The sequence below is a fragment of the Sphaerodactylus townsendi genome, linkage group LG09, assembly GCF_021028975.2.
Source record: "Sphaerodactylus townsendi isolate TG3544 linkage group LG09, MPM_Stown_v2.3, whole genome shotgun sequence".
Classification (NCBI taxonomy): domain Eukaryota; kingdom Metazoa; phylum Chordata; class Lepidosauria; order Squamata; family Sphaerodactylidae; genus Sphaerodactylus; species Sphaerodactylus townsendi.
This window is the reverse complement of record NC_059433.1, coordinates 88,636,298-88,649,256: the sequence shown is the minus strand read 5'-3', so window position 1 is coordinate 88,649,256 and position 12,959 is coordinate 88,636,298. Positions and strand designations below refer to the sequence as shown.

Here is a 12,959-nt window from a genome sequence, read left to right as displayed (position 1 = left end):
ACCGTTTTTTCTAAACTAAAACCTCAGCATTCAGGTTAAATTGTCGTGTTGGCACTTTGCAATACATAAGTGGGTTTTGGGTTGCAGTTTGGGCGCTCGGTCTCGAAAAGGTTTGCCATCACTATCTTAGGAGTTTCCTCTCCATTTTATTTTCACAACAGCCACTTGGGCTGGTTAAGTTGGGAAAGTCTAATTGGTGTAAAGATTCCCAGATAGCTTCATGGCTGAGTAAGGAATAGAATTTTTATTTCCCTGGGCCTAGTTTGGCACTAACCACTACATTATTCTGTCCCAATGATCAATATCTTTGTTACCTTCAATATAATGAGCTCCATCCTTATGATATCTTCTTCACTGCAAGCACCGTCTGTAACATACGCAAATTCTTGTAACTTGGGAGCATATATCTCCTAATGAAAGAAGCAGAGAGAGAGAGAATAGTTGGACAGATATAAGACTACCTGGGTGTTGTGTGGTTTCCAGGCTGTACGACTGTGTCCTAATAGCATTTTCTCCTGACGTTTTGCCTGCATCTGTGGCTGGCATCTTCAGAGGATCTGGCTAGGGCTGGCATCTTCAGCTCCTCTGAAGATGCCAGCCACATATTCAGGCAAAACATCAGGAGAAAATGCTATTAGGACACAGCCATACAGCCTGGAAACTGCACAACACCCCAGTGATTCCGGCCGTGAAAGCCTTCGACAATATATAAGACTACTGTTTCTAACATTGTTTTTTACATCCTATTAAGCAGACCATCAGTACAGAATAAACTCAGGTTCACTTTAGATGCTCAGACACACTGACAGGTTTGTGACCCAGTAGCCCTCACATGGAGCACATGGATTGTATGAGCCTGGGCTGCTCACAGAATGGGCAAGCTGATGCCAGTTTACTGGAGAGCCATTGTGAAAACACACTCCTCTGGTAGCATTACCCATGTAGTTCAGACAATTGCACCTCCACACAATCTGAGATACGTTGCAACCCCACAGCAGCCCTGAACACTCTCATGAATAAATAGTGGAATGTAGGAAAGGGTGCTAAAAGGTTCTGAATCAGACCATTGTCTTTTTCAAGGTAGTCTTGAGCAAGAATTAGAACTGAAACATGAAGCAAGTACAGCCAGGATCAAGTCGGTTATACTATCTAGAGACCACGCTGGTTCTATAGATTTATAGAAGCTCAACCAACCATTGAAAGAGATGCGCTGCCTCCTATTTATGCGATGCACATAAAACAAGGCGAATTTCTTTCCTTTAAAAAAACGGAACAAATGCACAACAGCCATTCAATACCGCAGCTTGTCAGTATTAATTCTGCTACACAAAGTTCTCACAAATCTTCATGACGACACGGCTCCATTTACAAAGTAATTAAGGAGGTAGAATTATTTTGGCACGTGGGTCTCTAAGCCATATATTTTACTACAACCTGGAGAACTTTAAGCAAGCTGTCCAAGTTTCTATTCAGATTCCCTTCTCTTAATAATCTAATCTCGAACTCCCAGGTGCAAAAGCAAACACCCAAATAATTGTTTAAGGACCAGGAAGCATGCAGATCAATCGATTTACTCAAAAATGGAGCTAGCTCCAGATAAAGTGGCTAAAAAAGTACGCAGTTTCCATGTTTGTGGGTAAATGCTTCTCAAAGTTCATGCCACTACACCACCAGTTTAGATTTGATCGCTATAAACATCTAAATATTTGCCATTTGCAAGAACAAACTAAATTCCTCAGGATAGTTTTTTACTTTTGACCTGTACCGGTTAGAACTTTCACTGCTGTTTAAATTAAAGCTATTATGATCTGCTGGTTTAAATGGCCTCTTTCTTAGTTGAGTCACCAAGGAAGGCCTTCGTTGTCTTGGACAGCTATAAAAAGGAAGTAACCTGGATAAATCATCAAATAAATGTTTCACTTACCTCAAGCTTAGAAGCAATGAACAGGGTTGTAATTCCTATGAGCTGAAGCATGGTTTTGTTTATATTTTTTTGAGTAAGCATGAATCGATCAAAAAAGTCTTGTGCTAAATAGAAAGTTTCTCTATGGAGTGTGTAGACTTCGCATACCTGTAAGAGAAGGAACCCCATGGTTACGGCTAGCCTCACTTTAGAACAAGAGACCATAGCCAAGCAGACTACTGCTTTTGAAGCAATTCTTAAATTGAAGAAACAGCTCTACTGATCCTATGAGCAGAGATCAACTCTGTACCTTGTCTCTCCACAATTTACCCACTGAAATGTTATTTCACAGTATCATAAATGCTGGGAGGGAATACTGAGGTTGCAAACATATATGCGTTTAGAATGAAAAAGAAAAAGAGTTGGATTTATATCCCCCTTTCTGTCCTGCAAGGAGACACAAAGCAAGGAGACTTACAAACTCCTTTCCCTTCCCCTCCTCACAACAAACACCCTGTGAGGTAGGTGGGGGGGGGGGGGTGAGAGAGCTCAGAAGAACTGTGACTAGCCCAAGGTCACCCAGCTGGCGTGTGTTGGAGTGTACAGGCTAATCTGAATTCCCCAGATAAGCCTCCACAGCTCACACAGCAGAGCAAGGACTCAAACCCGGTTCCTCCCAATTAGAGTACACCTGCTCTGAACCGCTACGCCACTGCTGCTCCCACTGCAACTTACTTTAGTTTGACAAGTTCTCAATGCCACACACACACACACCCCCGGATCAGTAACTTTAAAAGAGCACTAAGTCCCCTACTGTACTTAAGGTTAATGCTGCAACCAAGGAACAGCGAGAGAATCAGTCTAAAATTAAAGAAGTGGCTGAGTTTTGGCCCAATACTTCAGACTTCTGTCTCACATGTAGCGGCCTTCTAGTCTAACTGGAAGCAGCTCTCCAAGGTTTTTTATAAGGTCTTTCACACCTACTGCTACCTGATCCTTTAAACTGAAGATGTAAGAGATTGAACTTGGGACTCTCTATGCGCAAAAGAGATGCTCCGCTTCTGAGGCAGGCCCCCTCTCAAGCACAAGTCCCTGCACTGTACTCACCTCTAGAAGCCAGTCCAACAGAATTGATCTCATGTGCGGTTGTAGGTTCGGGTGTAGAGATGTGAAATGTTTGCAGTGAACATATTTGTTCTCTTTCTTTAAAATGTTGAACCAGACATCTTTAGAACTTCCCCAACTAGAAACAAGACATATCAAATTAAGTTGTCTTAGAAGCTTGTCTCAGGGCAGTAGGACATACCATATGGGTAAGAACTCAAAGGGTGCCAGGTTTAGAAGCCAGACACTTTGATTCAGAAACTAGTCAAGGATTGGCCAGACCAAGTCTTGTGGATATGAACATTTCAAAAAATTCAAAAGGTCTTTATTGGACTCATCAGCCAAAGTTTGCGGAGTGAGAAAATGAGCATGCAAGAAGAAACCATAAACCTATGGTGAATACCCAAGTAATTAGAAAGTCCAATAGCACAGAAACCATTTAATAAATTGTATTCCTGCACTTTTAATTGTAATCATTCCAAAGCACAAGAGTTCATAAGAACATAAGAGCCTGGTGGATCAGACCAGAGTCCATCTAGTCCAGCACTCTGCTACTCGCAGTGGCCCACCAGGTGCCTTTGGGAGGTCACATGCAGGATGTGAAAGCAATGGCCTTCTGCTGCCGCTGCTCCCGAGCACCTGATCTGCTAAGGCATTTGCAGTCTCAGATCAAGGAGGATTAAGATCAGTAACCATAGATCGACTTCTCCTCCATAAATTTGTCCAAGCCCCTTTTAAAGCTATCCAGGTTAGTGGCCATCACCACCTCCTCTGGCAGTTCCATGCCTTAAGTTAAGCAGTTCAACCATTGATTGGGGTGGGTGGGGGAGAAACCCAAGCCAATCTTCCTCAAAGGAGCTCAAGGTTCAAGGAGCACAATTTTTTTTCTTAAAACCACTCTGTTAAGCAGGTGAAGCTAAGAGGTAAGTGACTGGCTCCAAAGTCACCCAGTGGCCTTCATAACCGTGGAGATTTGAACCCTGGTCTCTCCAGTTAGACATCATATGTTCTATTTCATTCAGTTTGCTTATTTTAACATGGATTTTAAAAATAGACTGCACTTGTCAGTTTCATACCAATAGTCACAACATTTGTTAAAAGCCATGTCGGTTTCACTGTGAGGAGAAAAGACACAAGGAACTGGAAGCAACATGTTCTGTGTGAGAACATGGAGATTCCTAGATCTCACCCCCTTCTTCCAGTTCAAGTCACAAGTTGCCCACATATGGCTTTACAACAAAAACGACTGGTGAATTGTAGCTTTGACCTTCTAACGACATATCGTATTAGCCCACCATTGGTAGTGTTTCTTCCTTCTGGTTGGCATCAGATAAAGGTAAATTAAGCAACATTTCACAAATAAATTCAAATCTCAGTTTTTATTATTAGCCGTAAAAATATTCAGCCCCACCTGATCTCACACTGTTTACTGTGCTGATCCTTTGCGCTGCCCAGGAGAACAAATCAAAGATTCTCTAGATGTAAATAATTCAGGAAGACGGTTTTGGAGCCTTGTTCTCCAAGCCAATGTATCAAAGTATAACCAATCTGGCGACTGGTGCTAGGGGGCCTTTATTGGCATACAACTTGCGACTGCTTTTATGGTCAACTTACCTAAGTTCAGGTAAAGGTGATGGATTTATGAAGAGGTTTCTGAATCTGTATTTTTTGAATCTAGAAAAGTCGGTAGTTGGTGTTTCTTTGTGGGGGGTTTCTATTAATATGCAAGGAGAGACACCTCCAGATATCATAGGTGGCCAACAGCTCTGTAATAAAATATTAAGTGACAGCTTAAGGAAAAAAACCCAAACAAACAAAAAATGCTACCCTAGCTATCCATTTATCAGATGCTGGACTACTAGTATTGCAGCAGAAAACTATCATCAGCATCCTGGACATTAACTATAACTTTACTCAGAACATTTACAACTGCATTGTTATACATCTTGGGAAGAACTTTTCTTAACAGAATATACTTGTTAGTCTACAATGCAGATGCAACTGTAAAGCACAAGTCTAAGCAACCAATTTCTATAATTTGTCTGGAATAATTAAGATAACTACACAAGCTTCATATGTATTTCTGGTGTGTCCAATTTTGCATGTGTCCTGCTGTTTTATAAACACAAGTACAACTTTTCCTTCTGCATCCTAAACGTGCAGAACGCCTTTACATTGACCACTTTGTGCACATCTGAGCAGTATGTATACTGAATTACAGTCGAGCCAAAAAATGCTTCCCCAAGCTTTTTAGAAGTTGGATTCTGCTAACAAGTTGGTAGGTTTTTCAGGAATGCTGTGAAAGCAGTCAGCCTACTGGTTGGGGCAGTCATGCTTAGCCAATTGTGTAACTCGGGTGGGGCAAGCCTGGGGTTGAGCCCTGGGAACTGCCAGAGGGGAGTGCCAGGCATCCCAAAGGCGCACCCACAAGCCCTGCCCCCCACCATCAAACTGCGTCCCCGCCTCAAACTCCATGTGGAGTTGGGGGACTCAGCCAGGTTTTTAGCTTTAAATTGTGGGGTCCATCTCCAAAGCCTGTATTTTAAAGCTGGACTCAGCAGGCAAAGGTCAGAGTTGAACTGCAGGCTCTGCCCTGACAAGGTCCAGCTTTATACTGGTGGCTCTGCCTCTGAAGTACATGTGAATTGCACCCCCTCCCAATTCCATGTGGAGGGGGGCAGCTTAATGCTTGCCCTTGGCATCCCCTTTAGAAGATATGCTTCTGTCCTTCACAGCAATTTTTTCTGACTCATGGTGTCTTCAGAGTGAGGCAGGAAGCATTTTCCTTATGCTAGTTGCCTGGCATTGTCACCAAAGGAGGGGAACCAAAGTCAGTCATGCGAGAACAGCCAAATGCAAACCACAACAATGGTAACATTTCTCTGCTCTTGCTATGGTGAAGTGCTGCACAAAAAGATACCGAGCAGCAGGGAATATAGTTGCAGCCAAACCACAAAGAGGCAAGGAAGGATTTTAAAAAGTGAATGGTAAGGTACTTTCATAAAGCACCTTTCCTCTTGAGTCAGAAGACTTCATGTAGAACACCAACCAAGCCCTAATTTAAAGTATTACACACACCAAGGGCAGTAGGTAGGCTGACCCAGTTTCAGTGTAGTTCCATGGAGAACTATACTACCTTAATTTCATACTGATGTCCCGTGTTGGTGTTTTCTTCTTGTCCCTTGGTATCCTTTGAAAGCAAAAGAAAAACATATTGAAAAATCTCACCTATGAAGTTCTCTCCTTCTGATAGTACTATTAAAACCTGAAGCGTTTACAGTGTACTTTGAGAACCCTTTATTAATTTCTGACAGCAATATCTATGCAGTAAAACAGCATACTGGTAGCTGTTGCTAGAGTATTACCGTAGAGTGGTAATATTTTCTACATTTTTTTAATAAGGATGCAATAAGAAAGAATCAGGTTCTTACAATCAACACAACAATATTCTCCAAAGATACATAAAGTCTCTCTCTTATATGTGTGCGTGTATTTCACACACATATGCCCACAGACTTCAGCCACCCTTGCAAGATGGTATGCAAATATTACCTTTACATTACCAAATCAGCTGGTAATCTTGGAAGCTTACCAGAGTCTGCCCTTGTTAGCATTTGGTTGGGAGATAACCAAGAAAATCCAGAACTGCTAAGAATAGGCAAGCAATGGCCCTTTCCACACAGTAACCACACAACAAATAGTGTGCAATATAACAAGGAACGTATCAAAAACGCATTGCACATCTCAGGCTGATGCTTAGTAGTCAACACTGTATATTCAATTTTTATATAATCACAATTACTAATATAACTGTCAATGGTACATCAGTTTCTCTCAAACAATTTTTCCATATAATGCTTACTAAATGTTCACTATAAATGTAAATAATAATAATATCCAAACCAGGATCACTCTATCTTGTCAATATCACCATACATAGTTTCTTTGTAGGCACGTGTCCATATAATCCATATTTCTATCAGTGTCCAATCAATTTCTTGAAGTCTAGTATTTTGGGATTATCCCTCAGAAAACTAGCCCTGCTATATATCTGCAACAACGTATTAATTACAATAGCAGATGGGTCATGACCAGAGCAAGGTGTAACTCTTTTCCGTCAGCACATCTTCAAGGTCGATTCTCTGGTATTCCACAAGATGAGCGTCGCTGTCAATTCTGTCCTGATACAACTGTAACACTTTCTCATATTTTGCTCCATTGTTCAAAGTACAACAACATCAGAACCAATTTGAGAACTGTGTTACCAACAGGATTTATGCTCCTCTCTGATAAAACAAAAATGGCTAAGCTTCTAAATAGCTCTAGTGTGGAAATATCTGAAGCTGTTGCTATGTTTTTGCTCGGTGTACTGCAAGTTGAGCAATAATGATCTTTTTATTGTATTTGAAATTCTTGGCACTGGTTTTATGCCTAATAAAGGTTTTTGGATTTGGATTTGAAGTCTAGTATCAAGGGCTCCTTAAAAGTCAGATTCAGAGGTCTCTCTGGCCTATGTGCATCGAAAGAGCTCCGGTGTGATGCCTGTCTGTCATACAACTTGAAAACGCAACGCGCGTTTAACAGCGTTTTCGCATCCTCTTCATCAGTCAAACAACATTCTTATATTTTAGTCAGCCACCAAAGGGGTTCTATTTTTCTTTCTTCACAGAGCTGCTCTAACCCAAAAGGCTATTGTGCTTCCAACCAGATGGAGCCAAGCTGGTTGGAAGCACAATAGCCATTTGGGTTAGACTAGAGCATCTCTCCTTTCCACACAGGCCAATTAAACCAGGATAAACCCAGTAAAAACTTGGGTTGGGAGGGAACTTCACATGGATCCCAATCCTAACATAGATCTGCTCCGCATTTTCCCCACCCACCCAGTGGTGGGATCCAAAAATTTTAGTAACAGGTTCCCGTGGTGGTGGGATTCAAACTGTAGCGTAGCGCCAATGGGGCTGGGCGGGGCACGACGGGGGCATGGCCGGGCATTCCAGGGGCGGGGCATTCCTGGGCGGGGCTGTGGCAAGGACAGCCAGCAGCTCTTTGCGCCCGTCGCCAGGCAAGGGGAAACTATTGCGCTGCAGGCGCAGGCTGCCCTACGCCCTACCAGTTCGCACCTCTTTGCTGGAGCTGGCTTCAAGATTCTGCGCTGGCCACTTCGCTGAGAGAGGAGGGCGTAACTAAGGCCATAAAAATCACGTGGCAAAATCAAATACCAATTAGTAACCCCCTCTCGGCACAATACCCACAATTAGTGGTAATCCCACTCTACCGGGGAACCTGCTGAGAATCCCTGCTGGATCCTGTACCTCGTCCCCATGTCCCAGGGTGGGGAACCAATCAGTAAGTGGGTCACTGCTATGAAAAGATGTGGTTGATAGTATAGTATTGCGGGTGGGGTTTTTCAGTCCAGGGAGTGATTCACATTTTCATGCCCTGCAGCAGCAGCAATATTGGTGAATGCAAGTTCTGCATAGCAAGTTCCACCCAACCACTTATTGATTGGTTCCCGACCCTGGGACATGGACAACATATGCGCCACTAAACATTCCCTTCTCACTGGACACAGTGTGTAACAGACTTCCCTCTGTGATTCACCTCTGAAGATGTCAGCCACAGATGCAGGCAAAACATTAGGAACAAGATCCACCAGACCACGGCCACACAGCCTGGAAAACCCACCACAACCAGTTGAATCCATCCAGTGGCGGGATCCAAAAATTTTAGTAACAGGTTCCCATGGTGGTAGGATTCAAACAGTGATGGCATGTGAGCGCCAATACACAAGGCACAACGGGAGGCTGATGGCTGGACGGTAGTCCAGGTGCTTGAGGGCATTAATAATTTCTCTGTTACTGTAAAAAGCTCTTACTGCAAAAAAAGTTCCTAATTTCCAGCTGGTATCTTTCTGTCCATAATTTAAACTCATTATAGCAAGTCCCATTGTCTACTGCCAACAGAAACAACTACTTCTCCTCTAATTGACTGCCTGTCAAATACTTAATACTTTCAAATACTTTATTTTGTTTCTAGAAATCAACAGACGGACACTTTCCTTAAACAAGGAACTTTACCATATTTCTAAAACAGGTTTTTAAAACAGCCCAACAGGGAGAATTATCCCGTTTTCTACCTTCGCTAACCAGCCACATAGGAAGCAACAGGACTTTATGATTTTTGGACCTAATGGAATTTCTAACGGAAAAGCAGACCCAATTAGTAACCCCCTCTCGGCACACACAAATAATTAGTAACCCACTCTCGGGAACTGGTGAGAACCTGCTGGATCCCACCTCTGCACCCACCCAAACTTGGGTTTTTCAACAATCGTGTTGTGTGAGCCGTGTTAAAACAAGAGAATCGCACATAATGCGATTCTCGAAACCCCCTTCCCCGGCTGCATCTGCAGAGCTATGCAGGGGAAACGGGCCATGATATGGGGGGGTGGGTGTGTCAGTCCTGCCTGCCTGCAAAGCGCAAAAAAGCCAGGCAGGGAAGTTTTTTAAAAGCGCGCCTCTGTATGAAGGAGCGTGCCCCTGCCGATGGACTGGCTGGGTTCGTTAATCCTGGCTATAACCCGCTCAGAATTTGCTGCGTGGAAAGGGCCTATGTTGACTTGAAAACCCAGTGAGGTTGTCATAAGTTGGCTGTGACTTGACAGTAAAAAAAGATCACAGAAGCAATGCTGATGCAATGAGATATTTTAGGAATCCCCAGTGAATCTGGGACTAGCCAGGAAACTCCAACTTTATGGTAACCACCAACCACTACCTGGTTCGAGAGACCTTTTGACCACCCCTACCCACCTCTATTGCTTTTCTTTTTCTGGTATGAAGACTCTCTGGCAGCTGCAGTTCTTGAGGAGACGTATCCTGGCAGGGCTGGTACAGTTTTGCTTGTAAGCGACTGCTGTAGAAAGTGAAAGAAATGTGTTCCATCAAAACAGTAGCATCATGTATTGCTATACATACATTGTAGCTTGTAATAAACATGACAAGATACCTGCGTCTTGACATCTTATTAAGACTCCAGATCCTTTCCTGCAACATGAAGAAGACTGTGTTTATTGCATGAAGGCATAAAATGCTATTTAGCATAAATTTAGTTCGACTCCCAGTATTTATACACCAACCAAATATATCCTCAACTACTGCTGCAAAAGTGCAGCTAAAGAACTCACCCATGACCCCATGGGGCATACAAGCAGAAGTTATCTGAGTCCCTATCTGGGTACAAGAATGTAGGACCAGGAACACAGAAGTACCCCAAACTAAAACTGCGTCACATTTTGACAAAGATTGTGCTTGGACCATAAAGTCATCCTGGACAAACTCTTTACACTGATGTCTAAGGTCCCCTAGAATTACTGTCCCCTAGAATTAGGGGGGGGGGGTGGAATTGCCAGAATGTCCCACCCTAACATCTCCAGTTAGCACCTTCTAGACCAGGGGTAGGGAACCTGCGGCTCTCCAGATGTTCAGGAACTACAATTCCCATCAGCCTCTGTCAGCATGGCCAATTGGCCATGCTAGTAGGGGCTGATGGGAATTGTAGTTCCTGAACATCTGGAGAGCCGCAGGTTCCCTACCCCTGTTCTAGACACACCCTGATTACATAAACAGGAAGAATGTCACTTTCAGGAGGTAGGACTGGTGATCAGACTCCCACAATCGCATCCACATGCTGGTCAGTTTCAAGTTCTACTGTTCCATCCGTTGCCTCCAGCAAATCCCTTTAAGTAGCCATTTTCTTCTGCATCTTAAAAGCCTTAATTTGAGCACTCTTTTTGTTGGAGTGTTGTGGGGTTTCCGGGTTGTATGGCCGTGTTCCAGTAGCATTTTCTCCTGACGTTTCGCCTGCATCTGTGGCTGGGATCTTCAGATCCTCTGAAGTCAGATGCCAGCCACAGATGCAGGCAAAACGTCAGGAGAAAATGCTACTGGAACACGGCCATACAGCCCGACAACCCCACACTAGTGGGGGGTGATTCTGGCCGTGAAAGCCTTCGACAATACCTTTAGTTGCTTCTACTGAAAACTGTGCCATGAACATGCAGATGTATATTAGATTGGCATTTTGTGCTTAATTAATTACCATATTGATTCCCATGCATAATCTGCCTATCTGTCAGAGATTTAAGTGGGGCTGTTTTTGAAACACAAACTCACCACATACATTATAAAGAGTCCCCATCCCAACACCATTGCTAGGAGCTGAGACAACCTGTATGTGCATAAAAAGCATTTTGGCGTGCAAGAATGTTTCATGCACACCAATAATGTATGTACAAGTAAAGTCAATATTTACTTCGCCCCAGAACATTACTGTATGTTATGATGGCTGATTATTATAGAAATAAATATTACAGATCTGCCTCACATGAAAGCAAAAAGGCTTCATTCTCTCCTCTTTTCTGCTTTAGACACCCGTGGGGGGGGGGGGTTTGCAATTGGGGTTCCCCCCTCCCTTCCCCGCAGGCAAGCCGCCTAGACGAGGCTTTCCGACCCGCGCCAAATTTGCAGCGGGCGGGGAAGAAAAGGCGGCAGCGGCGGCAACAGCAGGCTGGACTCCGGGGGCGCCTTCCCCGATTGCCGCCACTCTTGGCCCCCCACTCCGGGCAAAGCTCCTCGTGTCCCCAAAGGGGTGCAACGCAACGCAACCGCCTTGCAAGGAGTCTGCCCAACAGACTGGCGGGAGACACCCCCAAAGTGTGTGGGGTGGGGGGAAACAGCCCCCTCCCCAATAACTCTTTCCCGCCTCCACACATCCTGGAAAGACAAGCCCTACTGTTGCACCCCAATATATAAAAAAGGGGGATCCTTCAGAAAAAGAAGCAGAGAAAAGGACTAGGAGCCTGGTTTGCCCCCCTGGCCCTGGCCTTAAGCCAGCTTCCCTCCCCGGGGAAAAACGCCAAAGTCCTACTGACACCCTCCCATCCCCCCTCCCCAAAATATTCCTGACCACCCAGTTATTCCTCCACCCTGCAGTATAGGGGATTCTGCAGGTTGGATGACTAAACCCCACCACCCCCACCCTCTTTCTCTTCCACCTGGAAAAAAGATTGCATGCACCCCATCTGTCTTCTCCCCGACCCTATATATTATGGGGTGGGGGAAGGTAAAGGGCCAGCCCGGGAAGCTGCCAGGCGGGCTCCCCACCCCTTTTCCCTCCAAGCACCGAAGGAGGGAGTCTGCTTCTCTCCCTCCAAAAAGTCTCGCTCAGACACCGCCAAGGCTGGCCGGCCTTCTTCACTCCCCCCCACCACCATCGAGAAACAGGTTCGGGGGGAGGCAATCGGGCTGGATGAAGGGCGATCCCCACCCCCAGGTCGTTCAGGACACCCCCAAACCCTCCGCTGGCTCCCCAATATGCCCCCTTCCATGCACAGGGCGAGAAGGGGGGAGGGGGTGAGACCTACAACAGCAGTCCTTCGTCCTGGGGAGGAGACACCCCCTTCCCTTGCCTTGACACCCCCCGAGTGGACGCCAGGGAGACTCCCCCGGGCCGGATGGCGGCGGGGGCCCCTGTTATTCTGCCCTCCCCGCCTGATTCTCCCTCCAAAAGTTGAGCTGGCGGGCGGGCATCCCGCCTTCTCTCTCGCTTCCTCCTGCAAGGGAGCCCTGGCGGTGGCATCCAAGCCCCTCAACCACAGCCTCCTCTATGGGGCGCCTCAGAACTTGTGGGGTCACCCCCTACGCGGGCGACCCCACAGCCCCCCCCCTTCCAACACACACACCTATATGCACCGATCGCCTCCCCCCCCCCCCCCCGCGCGCGCGCCTTCTTATACTCCCGTCTCCACACACCCAGAGCCGAAGCTGCAGGTCGCCCCCTTCGGATCCCCCCAAAGCGCCCCCCTCCCCCTCAGTTGCTCTTACCGCCCAGCCCGGGACTGATCTCAGCTGGCGCCGGCGCCAAGGCTCTATATAGGGCCGCGGCTGCGCATGCG

The 12,959-nt window shown here is 45.6% G+C and overlaps 1 protein-coding gene across 2 annotated transcripts in view; it reads right to left on the bottom strand.

The window, feature by feature from the left end:
* CCNE2 (cyclin E2) overlaps positions 1-12,959 on the bottom strand; it is a 19,967-nt gene extending 7,008 nt beyond the window's left edge. The window contains exons 1-8 of one of the 2 annotated variants that reach the window (XM_048507858.1): positions 12,889-12,959; positions 10,013-10,050; positions 9,817-9,919; positions 6,144-6,197; positions 4,622-4,773; positions 3,011-3,146; positions 1,925-2,071; positions 315-410 (exon numbers count right to left, since the gene is read on the bottom strand). In XM_048507858.1, coding sequence (XP_048363815.1) covers positions 315-410; positions 1,925-2,071; positions 3,011-3,146; positions 4,622-4,773; positions 6,144-6,197; positions 9,817-9,919; positions 10,013-10,026 — 702 coding nt within the window. In that variant the 5' untranslated portion in view covers positions 10,027-10,050; positions 12,889-12,959. The remainder of the gene's footprint in view (positions 1-314; positions 411-1,924; positions 2,072-3,010; positions 3,147-4,621; positions 4,774-6,143; positions 6,198-9,816; positions 9,920-10,012; positions 10,051-12,888) is intronic. The other variant, XM_048507859.1, reaches the window with a different exon arrangement.